The sequence below is a fragment of the Gopherus flavomarginatus genome, chromosome 2 (genome assembly GCF_025201925.1).
Source record: "Gopherus flavomarginatus isolate rGopFla2 chromosome 2, rGopFla2.mat.asm, whole genome shotgun sequence".
Classification (NCBI taxonomy): Eukaryota; Metazoa; Chordata; order Testudines; family Testudinidae; genus Gopherus; species Gopherus flavomarginatus.
In genome coordinates, this window is record NC_066618.1 from 42,386,433 (window position 1) to 42,411,483 (window position 25,051).

The window sequence follows — 25,051 nt, forward strand, 5'->3', positions numbered from 1 at the left end:
CTTTCTAGGTACTTATTACCCCAGCTCACAATCACGGCTGAGCCTGGTGTGAATTGTTTAATGATAACCTAAGAAAAATTACAACCCTGACACTGACCTCACTGATCATGTGGTATCTTTTCATAGAATCATAGAATATCAGGATTGGAAGGGATCTCAGGAAGTCATCTTGTCCAACCCTCTGTTCAAAGCAGGACCAATCCCCAACTAAATCAGCCCAGCCAGGGCTTTGTCAAGCCTGACCTTAAAAACCTCTAAGGAAGGAGATTCCACCACCTCCCTAGGTAACCCGTTCTAGTGCTTCACAACACTGCTACTTAAAAAGTTTTTCCTAATATCCAACCTAAATCTCCCCCACTACAACTTGAGACCATTACTCCTTGTTCTGTCATCTGGTACCACTGAGAACAGTCTAGATCCATCCTCTTTGGAACCCCCTTTCAGGTAGTTGAAAGCAGCTATCAAATCCCCCCTCATTCTTCTCTTCTGCGATTAAACAATCCCAGTTCCCTCAGCCTCTCCTCATAAGTCATGTGCTCCAGCCCTCTAATAATTTTTGTTGCCTTCTGCTGGATTTTTTTCCAATTTTTCCACATCCTCCTTGTAGTGTGGGACCCAAAACTGGACACAGTATTCAGGTGAGGCCTCACCAATGTCGAATAGAGGGGAATGATCACGTCCCTCGATCTGCTGGCAGTGCCCCTACTTATACAGCCCAAAATGCTGTTAGCCTTCTTGGCAACAAGGGCACACTGTCAACTCATATCCAGCTTCTTGTCCACTGTAACCCCTAGCCAGGGCCGGTGCAATCACTAGGCAAACTAGGCGGCCACCTAGGGCGCCAAGATTTGAGGGCACCAAAAAGCAGTGCCCAAAATGTCTGGGATGTTCACCCGGCGCTGGCTAAATGTGTAACCTTCTTCACGCCACTTTGCAAGGGGGTGCTGTGGCTTTGATCAGCTCCGGCCGGCCGAGAAGTGATGTCATTCCTCCTCCAGCTGCTGTGGGTGCTGCGCTGCTCTGGCTCTGCCCCAGGGCCCCCACCTCTGCTCAGCCCTGCCCCAGCTCAGAACTACAACCGGGCCTGCACTCACCAGTGGCAGGAAATACAGAGACCCGGCGCCAGTCGCGCTGCCGGTGAGTGCTGGGGGGTGTTTCCCCCCTGCCCCCCAAGCCAGTCCTGCCCTTCTGCTCCCGCCCCTGCCCACAGAGGCCTGGGGCACCACCACTCCTCCGCAGGAGGGCTGCGTAGGGCCCCAGAATATCTAGGGATGGCCCTGGTACCCGCACCCTGCCTGCAGCTAGCCCCTGCTGCACTCCCTGCCCTGCCCGCAGCCAGCCCCATACCTCCTTGTCTCCAGCCAACTCTTGCCGCACCCCCCTGCCCGAAGCCAGCCAGCCCCACACTCCCCTGTCTCCAGCCTACCCCTGCCGCACCCCCCTGCCCGAAGCCAGCCTCACACCACCTGTCTCCAGCCAACCCCTGCCACACCTCCCTGCCCGAAGCCAGCTGGCCCCACAGCCCCTGTCTCCAGCCAAACTCTGCCACACCTCCCTGCCCAAAGCTAGCCAGCCCCACACTCTGTCAGGTTATTCATTTATTTTCATTAAATATGTAGACTAAATAATGAAATTAATAAATTTTCAAGCCAAATGTGTATTAATTCTAATGACCAATGCCACATTATGCCGTATTTATTTTTGAAAGTTTATAAGGTGGGGGTGCAAGGTGGAAGTTTCGCCTAGGACGCAAAATATCCTTGCACTGGCCCTGCCCCTAGGTTCTCTTCTGCAGTACCGCTGCCTAGCCTTTTCGGTCCTTCGTCTGTAGCAGTGCATGGGATTCTTCCGTTCTAAGTGCAGGACTCTGCACTTGTCCTTGTTGAACCTCATCAGGTTTCTTTGGCCCAATCCTCTAATTTGTCTAGGTCTCTCTGTATTCTATACCTATTCCAGTGTATCTACCACTCCTCCCAGTTTAGTGTCTTCTGCAAACTTGCTGAGGGTGCAATCCGCGCCATGCTCCAGATCATTAATGAAGATATTGAATAAAACCAGCCCCAGGACTGACCACTAGGGCACTCCACTTGATACCAGCTGTCAACTAGACATGGAGCCATTGATCACTAGCTGTTGAGCCCGACAATCCAGCCAGCTTTCTGTCCATCTTATAGCCCATTCATCCAGCCCATACTTCTTTAACTTGCCGGCAAGAATACTGTGGGAGACCATATCAGAAGCTTTGCTTAAGTCAAGGAATATCATGTCCACTGCTTTCCCCTTATCTACAGAGCCAGTTATCTCATCATATTTCTCCCTCCTGCTTCTATCACACTGTGGCCTGAGTCCCCTGCAATGTATCCTCAGTCCAGAAATAGTTTGGAAAAATCCATGGCTGCGGGGTCCATGAAGTCGGCTGGACAGGGCAGTTTAGCTGCATGCAGTCCTCTGTCTTGACCTTCTCCCCTGTGGATGCATCCACCCCTGTGCCAACTGCATGGAAAAAGGGAAACGAAGGGAGAGGGAGCAGGGGCAGGGGACATGCCATTGCAGGTAGGGAATTTATTGTTTGCTTGGTTTCACTGTTTGCACTTGTTCATGCACTTTTTGTTTTGGAAAGATTCTGTCGTGACTGGTGCTTTGGCGTGGTAATGGCAGCAGGCCGGCTTGGCAATGAGTGAACGTTGTATTGTTTTAATACAAGCTATAAATAAAGCTTTTTATGTCATCAGGAAAGTTCATTGCTATCACTGCATCTCATCTTACAATCAGTATTTAAAATAATAAAGGTAAACACATGATGAAGACCCATTAGGCATTAGTAATCAAACTCTATTCCTCTTTGCACTTAGGTACAGCAATCCACATTTCATCACTTCCATATAATCATCCCCCGCTCCCCTATTGCATAAGTTGTCATGCAACATACTTGGTGAATATGACCGTCAAGCCCCCTTGTGATGGAGTGTTCATACCACACTTGCCCTGAAAGGGTTAATGCAGTCTGAGAAGGGGGCTAATTAACCTGAGGGGAATCAGTTGGCTAAGTAACCTACTGACTGAGTGAGGGAGGCCAGCTGAGAGCAACATGCTGGGTTGGTCTTACAAAAACAGGAACTTAGCAACAGAGGAGGCTGCTGGGAAGTAGGTTGTAGTCACTCCTACATATAGTCTGCAGTTGCTCCCTGGGAGGGGTGAGGCAGGCAAACCCACAGGGGTTTGGACGGGGGGGTGCCACATGGTAAGGAAAGGGCTCAGGGAAAGGCAGTGAAATCGAGCAAACACCTTGACTGCTGACTACATGGTGCCTGAGCCGGAGCTTGGAAGAGAGGGCAGGCCTGGGCTCTCCTGCCAGTCTTGAGGGAGTGGCACTATGTGGTAGCAAATACTCAGGATTGCCAAAGGAGGACTTTAGTACTCAGGAAGAGGAAAATGCAGATAGTAACCTGGTTGGAGAGTTGAGTCACAGAGGCAGCAGCAGCTCGAGGAGCAAGAGAGGGACTGCAGGTGGACAGAGAGGTGGCAGGACAGTGGGTAACTATGGGAAGGGATGTCAGCCTGGAAGCTAATCCCCAGAATGACCAGGAGGAGGCACCAGTCGAGCATCCATCTCATCCCCCCGACACTGAAGCTCCCCAATTGATTAGCCTCTTCTCTCCCACCAGCACAATCATAGAGGTACTATTCCCCCACTTCTTTTGGGCCATGCAAGTCCACAGTGAGAACACAAAGCACCTCAGAGTTTTGTTCTCCAGGTGCATCCACCCATGGTAGCTGCACTTGTTTGGCTGAGGGTACTAATTCAGTAGCCTCTTGCTGTCATAGGTCTATTCAGAAGGAAATATCTCACCTGTGGCTTCACAAAGATTGTGATGAGCACAGCAACCTACAGTCAGGCTGACAGCATTGATGACACTGGCATCCAGATGGGTCTGTAAAGCTCCCTAACAGGATTTCAATCTACCAAAAGCACATTCAACAACCATTCTCCATCTGAGTATAATTAAACCTTTTGCCAGAGCCTCTGACATCAGGGAATGGTTTCATTAGCCAAGACAAAAGGGAGTATACAGGGTCCCCTGAATAGTTGTGCTGAAAGTAATTCCATTTGTGACATTGTCATTTGGTGGGAATAGTGTCCCATCTGTCCATTAATGTCCATTAATGTAGACTCCCAATCAGAAAATCTGTAGCATTGTGAACTCTACCGTGCAGCCCAGGTCAACATTCATAAACCACCTCTGGTCTATGAGGGCCTGCATAATAATGGAATAGTACCCTTTGTAATTTAGGTACTTATGTATTCCTTGAGGAGGACAAACTATGGGCACAGAAGTCCCATCAGTGGCCCCGGCACAGTAAGGGAACTCCATTCTACAGTAGTTAACTCAGGAATATCTTTTATCTGCCACCTTGGGGTAAATACGTGCCTCAGAAATCTCTGCAACCACTTTACCCACAGTTGACTTTCCTACTGCAAACTGGTGGCCGTGGACCTGTAGAAGTCTAGGGTAGCCAACTTCCAGACAGCTACAGCAACCTGCTTCTGGACTGGCAAAGGTGCCTCATGCGTGTGTCTTTATGCTGGAGGGTCACAAAGCTGCTCATGAAGCTCCAGAGATGTAGCTTTCTTCATGCTTAAGTTCTGGACATACTGCTAGTCATCTCTAGTTTGCATGGCCATGTGATCCCCCCAGTCTGACGCCTGGATGCCAGAGACGGTTCCACCTGGGAGTACAATTCCTGAACTAGAGCTCCTGTTGGATAAATAAGGTGGGACTGGATTGTGCAGCCACCTGGCTGCTGTGGCAAGTAGGCTGGCAATGGCAGGCAGCAAAGAGTCAGCTCGCCACTGAAATAGACTCACCCAAGGACCAATGTAATGAGTTGGGGCAGGAACGGGATATGTGGAAGGCACAGGCTCTGACTGCTAGCGCCCAGCCGTCTTCCCTCTCTGTAGCTGCAGTACAGGTGGTGGCAGCAGAGGAGCGGGAGCGGGTGGAAGTAGAGAATGCCGCTCTGAGCTAGGCAGTTACCTGCCTGAAGGATCTGGTCCTGAAGGGGTCCGCCTGGGAGAACAGGGCCCAGGGGGCTTATTCAGCCCAGGTCACCACCGTTGGGGTGAGAATCCAGGAGGATGTGGAACCATATGATGATTGGGAAAGGGATGTCTGGTGTGATCCGGATCCCCCAGATCTGGACTCCGGGTGGCCAGACCCCAGACACCACGGACAACTCAAACGAACAGGGTCTGCCGTGGGGCGAGCACTCTGCTAATTTGTTTCTAAGCTGCTATCTTTCAGTCTCTAAACCGAAACATCAGGAGAGCTGGTACCAGCTGAAGAGTTACAGAAATACCATGGTTAATAGTGTTGCGACAAAGTCTGTGTTGCATGTTCTATGTTCCATGTTCTGTGTCTGTCTCTGGTGGGTGTCCTGTGCTAGCACTGGGTCCAGAAAGAGAGGGAATACTACACTAAACAGGGTAAATGCCTTTTCCTCTCTCTATTTCCTTCATCTCCAACCAAATTATCAATTACATCCACGTCAGTCCAAAAGACTTTAGCCCCCAATACATCAGGTTTATTTTTTGTTAGGTTCTCTAATAATCATTTTGTTGTTAAGTTTTGTTATTGATACTGGCGTGCCTACAAATCTAATTTGTTGTGTGTACTTAAGGGTTAGGATTGACTTTTATTGTCTAATGGCTATTGCAGCATCAAACTTGGGTCTCATTTTGTTTGTCAATATACCCAATTATTGTAACGGTGATGGTTTTACTGTATTCCCAGTTATTATTGTGATTGCATTTGTGTTTATATTATATCTGGTGTTAGTCAGTTGTAATGGTTTTAGTTTTATTTATCTGGTTATGACTGATGGTTTGTTTGCAACAGATCACCTGTGCCCTACAATGACAACTACTGTAATGATCATAGATCAAGGGGCAGAGCTTTGTAGGAGCAGCAGTGATCTGTATGCTCTGTATAAACCTGTATGCTCAAAAGGTCTGTTACACTTTCCCCCACAACTTTGTCTCTTTTCCCTCTTTGAATACCTGTGAAGTGGCTTTCCCTCACCCCTCCCTCCTGGAATGCTTGTGGGATGAATGGGCTGGTTGAACAGCTGGAAGATTAGAAGAGTTCCCAGACAGACAAGATGTCTGGGACTCTAATTAGGCAGCACTCAGACACCCATTGCATGGACACTGCATGGACACTGGCTGAGATGGAGTGTGACCAACCAGGCGCAGCCAAGTCATCTCTAGTCGCAGGCCATAAGGAGCAGATCCTTAAAAGGAGAAGGGACCATGCGCTCAGCAGTGCACTCACAAGCTTGTAGCTCCTGTGAAGGCCCTTCGCTCAGACTGCCTGGCCAGTGGTTCGCTGTGTTGCATTCCATTATGCCTCAGGAAGACTTACCTTCATCGCACCATCCATCACTGTACTGTGGGACACTTACCTTAAAGGATCCTGACATCTCCAGTGCTGTGCCTGTCCTGGGAGCGTGAGTATGTGAGTGTGAATGTGACCCCCGCCCCTCCCCTTTCTTTTGAGCTTAGCTATCAGTATAATAAACGTGCTGCTTTCTGCCAAACTCTAGTGGGTCATTAGTCCTCCCGAAGCTTACTAGCTGGCTCAATTTCGGTTAACAATAGCAACCCGCTTCTGGACCAGCAAAGGTGGCCTCATGCGTGTCTTTATGCTGGAGGGTTAGGGCAAGCTGCTCATAAAGCTCCAGAGATGTAGCTTTCTTTATGTTTAAGTTCTGGACATACTGCTGGTCATCCCTGGTCTGCATGACCATGTGATCGCACCAGTCTGTGCTTGTGGCCCTGCACCAGAAGCACCAGTCTGTGTAGGGAGTGGGAGCATCAACAGCTATACTGGTGTAATGATTTCATCAGCCAGCGTGAGTCTGCCATGCCTGGGTGTTGGTGGTGGTACTCCTCTTGCTCCATCATATACTCTGTCAGTTGCCTGTGGTAGTCCAGAAAAGGCTGCTGAAATGTCCAATACCCCATGGAAGCTCTGCCCATTTCTTGACCCAAGATTGAAAGCGCAAGCAAGAGAAATCCTTGAAAAGGGGCCTTCACCATGTTGCTTGGCAGGCTGTGTGGGCTGGCTGTTCAAACTTCCTGTCGTGCAAAGTGGGCAGTAAAGTTTTCTCACAGTGCACCACAGTCAAAGGGTGGTGGGTGCTAGGGCATCCGAGATGTATTTAGTTTGATTCAGGTCTGCATGCTGTTGTGATGTGGATGACAGAGCTCCAGGTTTGGGTCTCGGTTAGAAAATTCTTAATGTAGGGTTAACCATCAGTGCCCCAGGTTCTCCAACATGGGTCAGCTGCCTCGAGTCTCACTAACCTTGGGCTTACATTGCAGTGTAGACATACTATCTGACGGCAGGGGCAGGACATTCTTGTGAAAAGCTGTGGGCTGCTGAGCTCTCCTCTTAGGTGAGGATGAAACCTAGATCCATTTCTTTACTTGGTCTCTTGCACTAATAGAGTAGCATAGGAGTCACCAAACTTACTCCGAGCCACCTACAACAATCTTCAGAAGTTCAAGAGCCTGGCACACCTGCCAGGAGCCGAAGGAGAGCTTCAACCTTGCTTCTGCTGAATCCCCGAGCCCTGACAGGTGTGTCCTGCAGGGCTGCAGCCCCAAGATGCCCTTCCCCACAGGGCAGAAGCCCCAAGACCCACTCCCTGCTGGGCAGAAGTGTCTACCACACCACCAAGGCAGAGATCCCAAGCTGCCCCCTAGTCTGGTAGGTGGAGAATGAGGGGCGTGGAATGTGTGTGGGAGGAGGGGGGGCTCCACGAGCCACACTTTAATGGTAAACGAGCTGCATGTGGCTTGCGAGACACAGTTTGGCCACCCCTGGAGTGGCAGAAGGACCCTACAACATTCTCCTGGATAATCTACTATAAACCAAGGATAGGGCAAGGAGTTTAAGTCCTATTTTGAACAGAATTTGTTTTGACCCATAGTTTTATCATCAGCCCTACATACTGTGTAGATGGAGTGTGTTAGAAACGTATCTGACAACAAGATCAGTAACTGCCCTGTAATTGTACAGTGAAGACAAAGTTAATAAGCAATAGGTTTTTACTGCTAGTGGACTTAAAGTAAAGAGAATCTTTGTTCCTCTTTGGAGCGATCTCCATGAGTACAAGCAAATATAGATGTATTTATGATTTATTTTTTAAAATGGTGTAATTTAATAATGGCTTATGGCAAGCTGCTAAAGTGACCATTCATGCTGCAAAGTTTAGGCACCATGAGTCTGATAATTAGGAATAAATGGTGCTATCTTATCTATGAGGGCTATAAGTGTGGATCAGGTGGAGAATGTAAAGCTCAAAAGCAACATGCAGTTAAAGTGAAATTTGAGAAAGCAATTCAGAAAGAGAATTTGTTATTGCAGAGTTTTAAAAAAAAATTGTTTTAATGTCTCAGATCAACTGTGCATACACAGCAGCTATTCATACATTTGTACACATAATGAAACTCTATTTTAAGTTATCTTAATGCCATGTTACATGGCCACACAATCTGTGCTTAGTAGAAGTCATCTTTAAAATGCAGTTTTACTCTGAAAAGTGATTATGTAAAAATGGTGGCTCTTTACCCAACAGATCTGTTCTTTTACCACATATTACTTTGACCTCACAGATTTCAGTGTCAAGAACACATTTTTACTGTTTTTCTCCTGTTAGACATGCAGAATCAATGCAACTAGATTGAGTGAACTGGATTTCCTGTTCCATTTAGTGCATTATTATTGAGCTGCAGCTGTATAATCCCATGGATGGCAGTGCTAATTCCCCCTTTTTTTTTTTCCAGCATCCCCAGTAATAAACGGTGTATAGGCCAGATTAGGCCCACATCTTCTCCACTAATTTGCAGCCCTGTTATCTCTACATGACGTCCTCTGATACCTATACAATTCCATTGCCTCCCAAGGGATGGTATAAGGGTAAGTAATTAGAACTTGGAAGACAACTTTTATGGATGATGCACAAGAAGAATAGATTCCAGTTCTCACTGTCTCAGCATTTTTGCTCTGCAGTGAAAAAAAGAATAAAACACAGTCTGTGGTGCTGGAACAATTTTTATAATGGGAGCCATTGAACCAAAACCTGTATATAATGGAAACCACTTCAACCCAGGGGGTGCTGCAGAACCCCCTCCCCAGTTCTAGCACCTATGAACGCAGTTCACGTTACTTTACTTAAGTCAGAAGATATGACTGAATATACACAGGGAGCAGATAAAGAGGAAGGTGGTGTAATCTTTACTGAGTCACTTTTCAGTGTAGAACCATACTTGAAAAACTTGCCAATTGTCTTAATTAATATCTTAGTTATCTAAACACATTTTATGTAATTTGTAGTAGTCAAGAAATTTTCTATACTCATTATAAAGAAAATTCGGTAATACTGCAGATAAACTATTTATCTAGCACATATGTAAAAGTGACTAATGAATGTAACCATTGTCTTCTAAAGAGAATTTTGAATCCTGATGCAGACTTTTCCAAAACTTGGCAATATTTGGATCTGGGGTTGGTTCAGGATCATATCAAGTCCTGTAGTTTCAGTTACAGCAACAAATGACTAAAACAAATAAACACATCATAAATTGTTACAATATCTCAGTAGTGAGCTATTCATCCCATATTCATCCTCTGATTTCTCTACAGCTCACAATATTGTTAGATGTGCAAACTGCTGTTAACTATTTGGGTAAATTGGCCAACTTTATAAATATTAGATTCCCTTCCATTTCCTTTCTTAATTTGTTTAAAGTCAAAACCCATTACAAGTCTAATATATCTTGCTTCACGGATACTTGGAACCACTTATGGGTTTTGTGCACCGTCTTGAAAGAATATGCTTAAATCAATAGAGATTCCATTTTTTGCATTTGTGAAGGTGCATCCAGCACTACTGGGCAGTCTCAGACAAACCGTCTCTCAAGTAAAACCGCACAGGAAAGGAATCTAGGGAAAATAATAGTGGAGTACAAACAGGTAGGAATAAAGCTTAAATTGAGCTGCAGTTTGTGCACCAAATTCAGCCATCATTTCCGTCCTTGCAAACATGGATTTAGCAGTGTTAACATTTTCACTTTTAAAAAAAAAAGGGGCGAGGGGACAAACTGTGTTTCCCTAGTTAATATCTAGTTTGAATAGGTAACTGATATATCCAGAGTACATGAGTAACTAAATAATGAATTGTGAAACTTTAGCAGTCTAAAATACTTGAATTCTTTTGATAAATATTATATATACCCCTGTTTATTTGATTGTCATGGGGAAGAGTCTGTCATGGTGTAATGGACTTATTTGCATGTCTCAGGAAAAGAAATACAGAGACTTCAGATAGCCGGCCATCTATCAACACTTATGAGACAGTGCCTGGACTGTTCTCTTTGGTAGTCTACCTCCGCCCCCGGCATGCCCACCAGATGAATTTGGCAAAGAGTGGGAGGAGGGGGCAGTATATGGACACCGAGAACCTGCCTGGTTTAAACAAGACTGTCCCTGAAGCTGAAGGGTGGCAGCCACACAGAGATTAGAGAGGTATTGATTGTCTCTCCACCCCACCCCAGACTGAGGATTGGGGTATCTGCTAAGTCTTGGGTAAGATGCATGTAGGTCTTCTGTTGTTTTAACCCCTTTCTCTGTTATGTCCCTGTGGATTAATAAATACTTTGTTGGAAGAAGCTGTTCTGATTCTTTGTATTACCTCGCAGTCATAGCTCCAAAGGGAATCCAGGCAGGTAGCAGCAGAGCCTGCTGAGTGATGGCAGTTGAGGTGCTGTAGTAGCCTGGAGACTCAGTATAAAACAGGTGTCAGTGGCAGGGTTCCACCCTGAGAGAAGTGAAAGCACAAGGCCTCACTTGGAAGGGTGCCCACAGAGACTGAGTGAGGGGTCAAAGGGACAGCTAACCTTGAACCATAACAATTATCTTAATGAAATATGTAAATAACAGAAATAATAGGAATGAGCATACTATTCACTGCATCTCGAGCATTGACTCATCTTTCTCCAGTAATACATCAATAACTCCTTGTAATGCACACACAATGAGTAGAAGAAAGTGTGACGGGTTGGATCACAGAACCCCCTTGGGAGCTGCTACCCGATATGCCAAGACTACCTCTGCTCCTGTTTTCCCTGCCAGCTTGGGGACTCCAGCACTCTGTCTTGCTGAGCCAGATGCGCCCGTCTGCTCCAACAAAGATCCAGGGTCTGACTTACTTGTCCCAAAGCTGCAGGCTTCACTGAAAGCAGCTAACAGAAATGTTCCTGTCTTTAACACTCAGATGCCCAACTCCCAATGGGGTCTAAACCCAAATAAATCCATTTTACCTTGTATAAAGCTTAGGCAGGGTAAACTCATAAATTGTTCGCCCTTTATAACACTGACAGAGAAATATGCACAGTTGTTTGCTCCCCCAGATATTAATACATACTCTGAGTTAATAAGTAAAAAGTTATTTTATTAAATACAGAAAGTAGGATTTAAGTGGTTCCAAGTAGTAACAGACAGAACAAAGTAAGTCACCAAGCAAAATAAAATAAAACACGCAAATCTATCTCTAATCAAACAATACAGATAAGATCCTCACTAGTTTCAGAATGCTCCCTTTTACAGACTAATCTCCTTTTAGCCTGGGTCCAGCAATCATTCACACCCCTTGCACACTGTCCTTTGTTCCAGTTTCTTTTCAAGTATCATGGGGGGTAGAGAGGCTTTCTCTTTAGCCAGCTGAAGATAAAATGGAGGGTTCTCCTAGGGATTTAAATAGACTTTCTCTTGTGGGTGGAGACCCCCTCCTCACTCCTATGCAAAGTCCAGCTTTAAGATGGAATTTAGGAGTCACCTGGGCAAGTCACACGTCCATGCACGACTCACAGGTTTTACAGGTAGCAGCCATTGTTTACATGCTACCTTGAATACCTTGAACTTCCTTAAGTAGACTTCTTATGTGGATTGGAGCATTCCAAAATCCATTGTCCTTTAAGTGTTTCTTGATTAGGTATTTAATTTCAACATTCCTTTCTCCAGGAACTGACCAAATGCTCTATTAAGGTTATTTAGAAATCAAGTCAGTACACAGTCAACATTCATAACTTCGAATACAAAAATGATACATGCATACAAATAGGATTAATACATCCCTAATGTTTTCCCACACTTAGGACCTGATCCATTTTTAAACAGAAAAATGCACCTTCTATCACATTCTTGATAGAAGGCCTGTTCACCAAAAATAAAATGAAAATATTTTCTTTGTTTCATATTTTGGTCTATGCGTGGAATTGATGCAATTGCAAGATATTCTTAACCTAAGATACAGTATGGAGTTTGGAAGGAAAACACAAGAATGATTAGTGCATAAGAATCTCAAAAAACTGAGTGTGCTCATTATATTTGAGTATTTCAAGTATTTGTACTGTATACATTTTTAAAATATATTAAGTTCTATTTAATTAATAATAAACTTCAGTAAAGAAATATGAATATACCTATAGTAAAACATGTGGGGCATTTAAGCTATGTGCTTATCGTGCTTACACACTTCAGCATACACTACTATTTATTAGTTGTGATAGCACCTAGGAGTCTGAGACATGTGTTAGTCATTTTACAAACACATAATACAAAGATGGTCTCTGTCCCAAAGATCTTACAGTCTACTGATCAGACTGAATCATTTCAATAAACAAGCTGGGAAATTAAGAGATAGGAGGATGGATCCATTAGGAACTTCAGGGGTGTTATCCCAGAAGACTGAATATGAAAAATGGAAGTTTGTAAGACCAACTGAGGCCCATGAGAAAATAATGCCAATGTGTTAGAAATAGGGATTAACTACAGCAGGGCAGGTGTGGGAAGGCCTGTGTGACTGTGTGACTAAAAAGAAGACAAAATATAAACCTGATTTGAAGAAAGGAATTAAAGAGGAAGTGGAAATAGGAATCAACCACAGAGATTCATAAAGGGTAGTTAGAGGAGTGGAGCCAGCCAGCCACCCTGCAGGCCACAGGGGAATCCCTTCCAAAGAGACATCTAAAGGTAAGGAAGGAGACGGTCATGGGTCTCTTCTGGGTGACAGATGGGCAGAGGAACCATTAGAAGGCAAAACTCACCTGTTCCACAAACAAAAAAAAAATCCATATTTTGCATAGGGTTCATTACAGGTTTGCTGGTAATTCTTGGGTTCCAGACTAATTTCTGAGTCATGTGTTCTCAATCTTCGGGTCATGACCACCCTCCCTTTCTTTATGGCTATATCAGGAGAAGGGTCTGTAAATCTTTCTTTTGTAACATGAGGCCACATTATGAAAAACCTGGGAGCAACAGGTCTAGGTATTTCAGGGGGTGTATAAACCACTGAAAGGCATGATTTGTATAATTCTATCATATTAATAGTAATACGGCTCCATATGACCTTGGTATGGCCATTTTTTGAATATTGGAATATAGTTTCAGCACTATGTTATAAAAAGGAGATTGTTAGAGAGAATCCAAGGCACAGAAGATAAAAGGATTAGAAGGCATGACCCTTGTTGAGAGGCTAAAGGAAATGAATACCTACTACTTGGAGAAAAGTCAACAGAGTGGAGCTGTAACTGTTTGCAAATATTTGGGAAGCAACATCAAGGAGACTAAGGAATTTTTCCCCAGATGTTAATCTGCAAAATAACAAATAATGGCTTGAAATAAGGAAAAATATAGGTGAAATACTAGGGGTATATATATCTTTTCATTAAAAATTAACTGAATGTAGTGTTGGGGAAAGGCCCCAGACTGACAGGTTTGTGAAGAGAAATCCTCCATTTACTCACCAGGCCACTGAATGAGTACAGCAGTGCTACTCACTCACCTTCCATGCTTCCATTCTGACTTAGATGGGTTGTCTTTCAAGATGACTGGATAATTCAATCTTAATGTAGATTGAATCCTTGAATCTTTCTGAGTCCAAACAAGTGCTGGTTATGATGGCAGGTTTGTGCTGCGAGCGTATCAATAAGTAGATGGAGCCCACCATTTCATTTCATGTAAGCCACTAGTAGAATCATAAGATGGTGGTAACTTTCAGAATTTCAACAGAATCCTAGAGACAAAATGTTCCATGTCCTATTGCCAAGTCCTGGAACAATCTTCTCTTTAGAAATATTTTCTCAGCTATGATGTCAATGAGGTAATGGAATGATCTGCTAATTTGTCTCTATTTATAATGAACAGGCCCTATTCTTTAGCCAGAGATTTGCTATTTTTCCACTCGGTCCCTCCAAAAAGTATCCCCTTGTCCAATGTAATTCAATAAAATTAAGAGGTGTGGGACCTATTTTTCCTTTCCCAAATGTCCCTGTTTGTCATTTTCCAAATTTGGCAGGCAAGAGGCACATTCACTAGAGGTACTTGAGGACTCTAGATAAAATCTTGAAGGTCTAATGAAGAGGAAAATCCTACTCTATGCAGAGGTTTGGACTAGATGACCAGGAGGCCCTTTCCAGTATGTCGTCACTATATAGTCAAATTCACTCTTCCTTCTGTCCAGCCGCCTTCTAAGTCATGGGACGTATGCATGAGAGGGTGAGAAAGAAAAGGGAGCTCACTTCTCCCTCTTTGGACAAGCAACACCTGCCCTCACCTTCTCTGCCATCCTGTGGATTTCAGTATGTTAGTGAGAGAGGGCAGGTTCAATGACTTGTATTCTTAAACCAGCATAAATAGATGATGTTCATCCAGTATTCTAAAGGAATGAGCGGAGGACAGCTAGGATTTTGTGGAGCTACACAGAAGGTCTGGACTGTAAGTAGTGTGTCCGCATGTGACAGACCTGGTGAAGGAAAGCCCTTGCAGCACACATTCATTCAACCAGCCTGCTCTCAATTTCACTGGCTCAGATGACCAGTACCTCTCAGTCTACAGGGGCTAAAACACCAGGGACAAAACATCTTTGTTAGTAGAAGTGAGACAGACACCAGGACAGGTACTCAGGGTGGTTGCAACGATGTTTCGTGCCCTTGGTGAAATTTCCACCTTGCGCCCCCCTGAGCCCTGTGGCAGCTCTCCGCCCCTCCTCTGCCCTAAGGTACCCCTCATGGCAGTTCCCCACTCCCTCACCCTGAAGGTCCCCCCCTGCAGCAGCTCCCCCCCTCCACCATGTGGCACCCCGCCCCCCTGCGGCAGCTCCCTCCGCCCCAGGGAGCCGTGCAGCAGCTCCCTGCCCCAGCTCAACTCTGCTCCACCTCCTCCCCGAGCACGCCGTCGCCGCTCCACTTCTCCAGCCTCCCAGGCTTGCGGCGCCAACCAGCTGTTTGGTGCCACAAGCCTGGGAGGGAGAGAATCAGAGTGGGGCGGCATGCTCAGGGAGGAGGCAGAGCAGAGGTGAGCTGGGGCGGGGAGCTCCCCTGCGTGTCACCCCCACCCGACTTGCTGCAGGCAGCCCTCCCCGCACTCCCCTGCCCCAGCTCCCTCTGCCTAAATGCTGACAATGACTTGGGGGACTGAAGATCCAGCCTCCGCAGTCGCCACCAAAGGACCCAAAATGCTGCCCACCAAATGCTAGTGCACCAGGTGACCACCTAGGTTGCCTAATGGGTTGCACCAGCCCTGCAGGTACTCCCCTAGTTTCAGAGACACATGATAACTCTTCCTGCCCTGTTGTCTCCCAAAGAGCTGTGCAGGGCTAACTGAATGAAGAATTTGGCCTGCAGAATTTTTATTGCTGGTGAATACACAGAGGCAGCAGGATCCCATTTTCACTCTTCTATTCCAGGATGTGGTTTCAGAGCCAAAAGGAAGCAAAAAAATTTTAAAAATATTAATGAGGGCAGATCTTCAGCTGATGTTAGCTGTCATAACTCCTTTGAGGTGAATGACAATTGACACCAGCTGGGACACCACCCCTGGCATTTATACTTGTAAACCAGGCTCATTTGTTCTGCAAAAGACAATGACCATGGTGTCTCCTCACACCATTTTTTACAGAGTCACTTCTGTGAGTAGGACCTCCCTTTGAATTCTGTAGTTGATTTTGATGCAGTATCTTTCTTGGTTAAAACTACAGACGTACGCCAACTGTTTTTAGATTTGTTATAGTTTGTACCCTATGGATTTTATACTATGGGTTTTTAAAAACCATTTTTTAATGTTTGTAGGCACATAAGCAAAATTAATAGTTACACATTCAACCACAAGAAAAGATGGGGGGGAAAAACCATAGAAAATCTTGTTGAAAAGTGTTAGGCACTATATAAATCATTCTAAGGATCTGGTTCTCTAATGTTGCATCATAAATGTTAGTTGGCTGAGCAAAGTGAAGTGCTACACCTAACGTAGCAGCATTTACCTATCTGTCTGTAATGCAATGACATTAGAACACCACATATGATCAGTTCCAAAATTTCAAGGAATGTTCCAGTCATCAGTGAGCAGAACCCTTTTGCTTTTGGTGAAAACTGGAAAATTAGAAGGGAGAAAATGGAGAGCAGAGGGAGCCCCTTGTATCTGATTCTGCAGACAGACAGAAAAGAAATAAGAATTGTGCGGAGAAGGGACTCACACAGAGACCTTGGCATGGGGGTGGGGGATGGGGGGAAATGGGAGTGCCTACAGAACCCCTGGCAGCTGGGGGAAAGGCTTATAGGAGGAACAGAGGACAATGAGGGGCATACATGTCCCCTTGATGGAGGGAAAATGGAGGAAAATAATATAGGGAAAGGGGCAAGGGAACCCAAAGTTCTTGGTGTGTCAGAGAGAGGAGGGGAGGAACACACAGAGCTTCTGGCATCAGGGTGAGAATGTGGGATCCTGACTGGGGGAAGAGGGAGGAATGAGGGACTCACAGATTCCCTGGCATGAAGGGAAGGGTTGCTGGGAATCTCTGAAGCAGAGGGGACCAGAAAGGTGGCTAGGGAGCTGGTGAGGGTAGGGAGGAGAGAGATTGGAAGAAAGCAAGGAACCTCTGGTATGTGCAAAGACAGCAAGTGCAATCTTCTAGTTAGTATCTGTTCATTCAGTCACATGTCAATTTAAAACAGCCTTATTTGGTTAAAAGATATATTTTGTTGTTGATGTTCAGTTTGATTCTGTGTATTGCTATCAGGTCACTCCTGTCATTTGTCCAATTAATTATTTTAAGAAGGGCTGGAAACCTCTCCTTTTATGCAAATAGTCATTTGGTGACCAATATGACTTTTACATTCCGTAAAGACAATCATCTAGGATTTTTATTGATGCCCAGAATCCTGAAACTTGCAGTGAAACATGCAGTAGTGCTGTGGTGTTTCTTTTGCCTCATCAGCTACATATTTAAGTAGACTTCAGTAGTGCTTCATTGTTGCAAAGGTCAAAGAGATAATGATTAAATCAAGGGAGATTGTTTTTATCACTTGAGTTTTTCTTTTTTTAAAAAAGAAAAGAAAAGGAAAATGTCAAAGTTTTTTAAAAAGGGAAAAAGTCCATTTCATTTTTAGGTCATTTATATAGTTTCAATACTTAAGTATATTAATTCAGTTATGGCTCACCCACTCTGGGGCAAATAAGCAGAATGAGCACTACTAGGAGTGCACTGAGGATCTTGCAAGAGCAAAGTGCACCTGTTAAGCTCTCAAAACTAACATTCTGCACTGGAGGTTTCAGTCTAACTTGCCACACATCCCAGGAAGGTTGGTAACAAGCAATGCTTCGGTCAGCTTCTGTCCCTTGGCTTCTGGCTGCCTTCTTAATACTTTCTGGATTAAGCTGTGAATCCAAATATTATGAAAAAAAGAGGCAGAAAAGGAGCATTTCTGATGAACAGTAAGTACCATCGTTGGTGTCACTTACAAATAGATCTGTTCACATGGTGGGGTTTTAAATACCAGGAATGGGAATAGAAAGGCTCAAATAAATTTCTTTGCAAAATTTTTGGCAGATAAGTAGCTAAATGCCATCTTCTCTTCTTTGATACAACAGGCCTCGCATGACCTCAGAAAGGGGGAATTTAGTATTTCATACAGGCTCCACCAAAAATATTGAGTTTAGAATTGGACCACAGGGAAAAATAAAAATTAATGAAGATGACCTCGCAGAACTTTTCAGTCAGGTGGTATACTTACTTATTCTTATTAAATGTTCACCTCTTTGCTTGCACAATTATAGTTTAATTTAAATTTACATGCTCACAAACTTTACCACAGGAACTGTTTCAGGTATGACAACGGTTTTATTACTATTATCATTGCTGTCATCATTATGAGATGATCATGAATTATTACAGACCCATAAAGAAATTATGTAGCTATATAAAAAATTAAGAGGCAGTTATGTATACTATGTAACTCTGTTATCTCACTGAACTTTATCATAAAATACTGTGATGATCAAACTTTCTTCAGCAACTGAGAAGACAATGATTGTTTCACATAGGTTTCTAATACACTAGAACTAACATTTTTTAAAAAAATTTAGATCAGGAAAAATAAAGATGAAATTCTAGAAGTGAAAAGAAGCGTTGGTGTCCTTCAGAATGTTTCAAACCAGATCACTCTGATTAATTCCAAGGTAAGTCTCACCTCATGTCACATTTTATTCCTGATTTTCAGTGCCTCATGTCAGCATGATTTATCTGATTGTTACCAGTTATAGGCCCCAATCTTCCACTGAGAATTGGATGTGTTTAGGAAAAAAATTACAATAATTTGTATTGGCCTGATCCAGTGCCCGTGAATCAAGAACTTCCACTGATTTCAGTGAGTTGTGAATAAAATCCTGACTCTATGGCTCTTCTTTTTGTCTCATCAGAATCTATGCGTATCTAATCCTGAAGGTCCTACTCTGGCAGAGACCTCAGTGAACTCAAAGACTGTAGGAATGGGCCATATATATCTAATACAGCAAGTGTTGCACAAAGACAGTGTTCCATATGTAGAATCATGTGACTAGCTAAACTAGAGATGGAAAAGGCCTCATAGGTCATTTTCCCCATCTCCTGCTAATGCAGATGTTTTCCCTACAGTGCGTTCTGGAATCCTTTATTCAGTTCAGTTGTAAATCACTCCATTTATGGAGTTTCCACAATTTACCTTGGGGAAAATATTCTGGAGTCTAAAAGACCTCATTTTAGGGAAATTATCCTGATATGTATCGTTCATTTGACTGTGTTCAGTTTCAGTCTCTTGCTTCTAGTTGTATCCCTGTGGCTGATGGCCAACAATTCCTTTTCCTCCTAGACAGTTGCATCCTCTCTGAGGCCCCTAATCCTGCAAAAATTTCTGAACAGCAAAATCCTATTGAACATGCTTAAAGTTAAACACAGGCATAAATCTTTGCAGGACTGGGGCCTTAGTTGTTTAGTCAAATGTATACATATTTAAGTTGTGATTTTCAAAAGAATATAAGTAGTTTAGATAATGAAATCCCATGAATGAGTGTTGGGTACCTTATGCCTCTCTGAAAATTCCCTTTTTGTTTTTCCATATATGAAAATCTCTCCATGTTTCCTTAGTCTGCCAGTGTGTACCTGACTGAAAGATGCAACCAGTCAGCACCAGGGCACACACATATCAGCGCCACTTTAATCCCAGACACATTTGTCTTTGTATATCTGTTGCAGATTGTGAGTCTTGAGGGCAGGCTTCAAAACGTTGAGCAGGTGAGTAATTATGGAACAAACCTAGCAGGTTTGATTAAAAGCAGAAAATGAAGGATCACTGCAAGAACAAAAATAACTAGATGGATTCTGTCCTCCCATGCATCACTCAGGGCTGCTTTTTTCATTAAGAGCACACAGACATGAAGTCACGATTTATAGATGAGATGAAATACCTTCTTTTCAAAATAAACTCTGTCAGATTCCCCATTCTTTAACAAAAATCTTTGTAGAGTTAGAAAAATGGCAACTAGATAGTGTGTGTGTGGGAAATCTCGTCCTTCTATGATCTGCCAAGACTAAACCATGATTTGGGGACTCAATCTGGGTGCTTTGGTTGTATTAAAAAAATCAATTTTAGTTATTAATTGCAGCACAAGTAATGCAGTTGCCATATAAACCATACGTGTGGCATCAAGAATGAAAGTGAGGCCTTTAGTTCTTGAAACATGGGTCCTCTGCTAGTAGGATTAATGAAGACTCTCTATTAACTCACTTGCTGTCAAGCTGTTACCCTCTCAGTGAGCAACAGCCTGCCTCTACAGGGAAACACAATCACAGACATGCAATTCCATTATTAGTTGTTATATTTTTGTAGTGCCAATTGTGTGCTAAGCCTTTCGCAGACAAGTCTTACAAAAAAATCAGACTCTTTTAAAAGACCATGCTACCAAGTAAACTGATTTCTCATTCATTGCTTCAGACTGTCCTGAGGAAAGCTTGTAGTAGCAACCCCTGTCAGAATTCTGGAACCTGCATAAGCCTGCTGGATGCCTTCTTTTGTCTCTGTCCCAGTAACTGGCAGGTGAGTCTACCTGAACACATCCAATACATATGATTGTCATTATTGTCATCATATGTTAGGGTCGAATTCTGCCTCTTTCACTCTCTCTGAGTAGCACCCATGAAAATAATGTGACTATTCATGGAGTTAAGGTAACTCTCTTTATGTAGAAGGATGGGAGAATCTGGATCTTATGTAACTTTCCTGTAACTCCACAGGCACTTTAAGAGTACGTCTACACTACAGGATTATTCCGATTTTACATAAACCTGTTTTGTAAAACAAATTGTATAAAGTCAAATGCATGCAGACACACAAAGCACAATAATTCGGTGGTGTGCGTCCATGTACTGAGGCTAGCGTCGATATCTGGAGCGTTGCACTGTGGGTAGCTATCCCGTAGCTATCCCATAGTTCCCGCAGTCTCCCCCGCCCATTGGAATTCTGCATTGAGATCCCAATGCATGATGGTGCAAAAACAGTGTCGTGGGTGATTCTGGGTAAATGTCACTCATTCCTTCCTCCGTGAAAGCAACAACAGACAATCGTTTTGCACCCTTTTTCCCTGGATTGCACTGGTAGATGCCATAGCATGGCAACCATGGAGCCCGTTTTGCCTTTTATAACTGTCACAATATGCAGTATGTGTACTGGATACTGCTGACAGAGGCGGTACTGCAGCACTACACAGCAGCATTCATTTGCCTTTGCAAGGTAGCAGAGATGGTTACCAGTCGTTCTGTACCGTCTGCTGTGCCATTGTAAATTGGTGATGAGATGACGGTTATCAGTCGTTCTGTACCGTCTGCTGCTGTCATGGGTGCTCCTGGCTGATCTTCGCTGAGGTCGGCCGGGGGCACAAAGACAAAAATGGGAATGACCCCCGGGGTCATTCCCTCCTTTATGTTGTATCTAAAAATAGAGTCAGTCCTGCCTAGAATATGGGGCAAGTGTACTAGAGAACCAGTGTATCAGAGAACCAGAGAGCACAGCCGCTCTGTGTCAGATCCCGCAGAAATGATGAGCTGCATGTCATTCTAGGGGGTGTCCCTGCAACAACCCCACTCGTTGCTTCCCTCCTCCCTCAACCCTTCTGGGCTACCATTGCAGGGTCCCCCCATTTGTGTGATGAAGTAATAAAGAATGCAGGAATAAGAAACACTGACTTTTTAGTGAGATAAAATGAGGAGGAGGCAGCCTCCAGCTGCTATGATAGTCCAGGCAGGACATTAAATGGTGGAGGGGAAAGGAGCGCAGCATCCCTCTGCCATGATAGTCCAGGCAGTACAGAATCTTTTCTTTAGACATGGGGGGGGGGGGCTGATGGAGTTCAGCCCTCAGTTGCTATGATGAGGACGGTTACCAGCCGTTCTGTACCATCTGCCGGGAATGACCGGGAGTTATTCCTATTTTTACCCAGGTGCCCCCGGCCGACCTCACCTGAGGCCAGCCGGGGAACTGCATCGCCACCCGTGCTGATCAGAGCTCCACACTGGGCAAACAGGAAATGAAATACAAAAGTTCGCAGGGCTTTTCCTATTTACCTGGCCAGTGCATCTGAGTTCAGATTGCTGTCCAGAGCGGTCACAATGGTGCACTGTGGGATACCGCCCGGAAACCAATACCATCGATTTGCAGCCACACTAACCCTAATCCAATATGGTATTACCGATTTCAGCGCTACTCCTCTCGTCGGGGAGGAGTACAGAAACCAGTTTAAAGAGCCCTTGATATCGATATAAAGGGCCTCGTTGTGTGGACGGGTGCAGCGTTAAATCGGTTTAACGCTGCTAAATCGGTTTAAACGCGTAGTGTAGACCACGCCATAGTATCCCTCTATCAACGTAGCTACTGTATATTCCTGTGCAATGTTAGTCTGTAGTAAAGCACATCTTTTTAAGACAGAAGGTGATATATCAGTTGCCCAAAGCAATGCAGCTCCTTTAATAGCTGACACGTCATTTGGTATGTTTATATAAGGCTCTCTCACATTTGCCTCTCACACAACACTGCCCATAAAAAAAAATGAGACAAATTCTTTGCTAATGTAAATTGGTGTAAATGGAGCTGTGGAAATTTGCACTCGAGAGAAGGTGCATCCACCCTGGACCTGAGAAACCATCCTGTTGATATTTTTGTCAAAACTGATCCTTTTTTTAGCAAGACGTTTCAGAAAACAGTATTTTTTCAATGAAAAAATATTTTGTTGAAAAGTTTCCAGCCAGCTCCATTAGTAACCTAAAGGATAATGATGAACTCCAGTTTATGTTATCCATATGCTTTCTATAAATTTCTAAAAGGTTTTATACACTGGTGTCACTGGTAAGTAGGGTAATGGAAACAAGACAGAACAATAGCAGTTTGTTACAGTGTTTTATAAGGGAAGTTGTGGTGATAGCAACCTATGCTTTGTATATCCTCTGGAACACTTCTGTTAAATATTGGCTCCATGAACCACTTTGATTCTCTGTTATTTGGAAAATAACATGGATTTCTGTGTCTTCTGAGGGCCCATTCTGTTCAGTTGATGTTAATGAATGCCAGATTTATGCTGGAACAGCACTCGGCTGCCAGAATGGAGCAACGTGTGTGAACACGCCAGGAAGTTACAGGTAACTTTTCATGCTCTTACACAGAAGTTCACTATTAGGATCCTCTAACATTTTTATGTCACTTATTGCCACTACTTATTACCACTCCTGGAAAAACAATTTTATGCTTAGGTAGTGCAGCACCTTTCACTCAGAGCCTAAAACACTTCATAAATTATGTATCCAATCCTAATGCATGCAAAACTCACTGGAGTCACTGGGACCTTTGCCTGTTTTGAGTCAAGAGGATAAGGCCTATGTAAAGATTGCGTAAGACTGTCTTTCATACTGGTCCCGGGTACCTATTCCAGTGAGGCGGCTGCATGCTACAATAAGGGGTGGAGGCTGGGCTCCACTCACCAGACTTTCCTGTTCTAGGCCTGGTCTACACTACGTAGTTAGGTCAAGGTAAGGCAGCTTATGTCAACCTAATGATGTCAGTGTACACATACACATTGCAGCCTTGCTCCTGCCAATGTCCTAGGGCACTTATACCAACAAAATAATTCCACCTCCACAACAGGCAGAGGGCTTATGTCGCTGTAGTTAGGGTGACACAGTTTCTGTATAGACACTATGTTTTACTTACATTGGCTGGTGGCTGTCTTGTCAATGTCACGGTTTCATGCTGAAGCTGGCTTTCAGGTCCCCCACACTGTCCCTCTTCAGTCAGTGGAAGTGATCCCAGTGAGGACATGTACCACCGACAGGAGGGTAGTGTGGACATCAACCACCACAGTAATTACTGAGGTGGCTGTAAATTAACCTAACATAGATCATCTTAAGTCTGTAGTGTAGACATGCTCCTAGTGTGCCAGCTGAACCAGCATGGGTTCAACTAGGTAGAAAACAAGCACAGTACAGACTACCCACACCAAATTCAATTATTTGGAAGCTCCTGAATTATTAAATAACATTTCTCCATTCTCCAGATTTATCTTCTCCATTAGGCCCATATCATAGATGGAAGCAAGTTTTTCAATTAAACTAAGTAGGGAAAAATTCAATGACCCCTTCCCTGCCATTACGCATACTGAAATATCTTTGCACTAAAATGAAAATTAAACACTTATCTCAAAGCTAATAAAGTTGTAGAACTTCTCAAATATTTTAGATATCCATTTAAAGTAAGCTGTTGATATTCTGCTTGTTCAGTGGCAATCATTGCTATGTAGATTAATGAAAAATACTATGTAATAGGAGAGGACTGTTTTTGCCTTATACTGTTGTTACAATTACAAAGTTACAGAATCTTAACAGGAATGGCCGGGATGCATTTGATTTGGCTCGGTAGTGCTCGTTGATGAACTATTAACAGCCCTGGATAAATGTCATATGTTCAGATGGCAAGTTTGCTTGAAAAGCTCATTGCAGGTTACTGAACACTGTCTTTAATGAACTGACACTGATTAACTTAGGGTTGATAGGCTTGACTATGTTTCATCAGTTAAGGATCTTCAGATACATAAATAAAGTGTTCCATCTTCCACCCATCCACCCCTAACTAAATATGGGCAAATCAAATGACAGATAAAAAGATTCACAAGATTCTAATTAGCTAATGAGGTGCATTTCAGAACTTCAGGTTCTGCCCCAATGAACTGATCAAAATCAAGGCAGTCAAATATGCAGAGGACATTCCAGAGAGGAAGAGATCACCACTCCATTCCAGCTATTGTAGTAAGAGATTAAAGTTATTACCCATTTGAAGCTGCTCTAAGCAGGACTTCATAAAGCTGGTGGCCATGCTCTGGCAGCTTCTGCTGAGTAATAAAACGTTGTGTTTTACTGCTTTTAAAAACTGCACTGATCTTTCCCCTTCTTTGAAAGTACTTCTCACTGAATTCCTGCTTGTTTTGAATATGAAACAAGACTCTAATAGGCATCTGGATTCCTTCACCATTTCACCAAAATCATCAGTATGTAGCTTTGAGCATTAAGGCCCTGATTCTGGAAAGCATTCCTATTATCTTTAAGCTCATGCTTTCCTAAACTGGTGCTTAAAAAGGAC

At 43.8% G+C, this 25,051-nt stretch overlaps 2 protein-coding genes across 5 annotated transcripts in view; both read left to right on the forward strand.

Annotated features, from left to right (window-relative positions):
- Positions 1-10,723, forward strand: part of LOC127044584 (tRNA (cytosine(38)-C(5))-methyltransferase-like) — a 513,024-nt gene extending 502,301 nt beyond the window's left edge. For 2 of the 4 annotated variants that reach the window (XM_050939655.1, XM_050939656.1), the window contains exon 11: positions 9-101. In XM_050939655.1, the coding sequence (XP_050795612.1) occupies positions 9-41 (33 nt within the window). In that variant the 3' untranslated portion in view covers positions 42-101. Of the gene's footprint in view, positions 1-8; positions 102-8,851; positions 8,985-10,368 lie in introns of those variants that run through there. The other 2 variants (XM_050939659.1, XM_050939658.1) reach the window with 2 other exon arrangements.
- A 6,992-nt stretch (positions 10,724-17,715) lies between these two features.
- The window catches only part of CUBN (cubilin), a 225,433-nt gene continuing 218,097 nt past the window's right edge, over positions 17,716-25,051 (forward strand). The window contains exons 1-6 of the mRNA XM_050937633.1: positions 17,716-17,834; positions 17,991-18,120; positions 18,486-18,578; positions 19,630-19,668; positions 20,369-20,470; positions 22,958-23,061. Of these exons, the coding sequence (XP_050793590.1) occupies positions 17,716-17,834; positions 17,991-18,120; positions 18,486-18,578; positions 19,630-19,668; positions 20,369-20,470; positions 22,958-23,061 (587 nt within the window). The remainder of the gene's footprint in view (positions 17,835-17,990; positions 18,121-18,485; positions 18,579-19,629; positions 19,669-20,368; positions 20,471-22,957; positions 23,062-25,051) is intronic.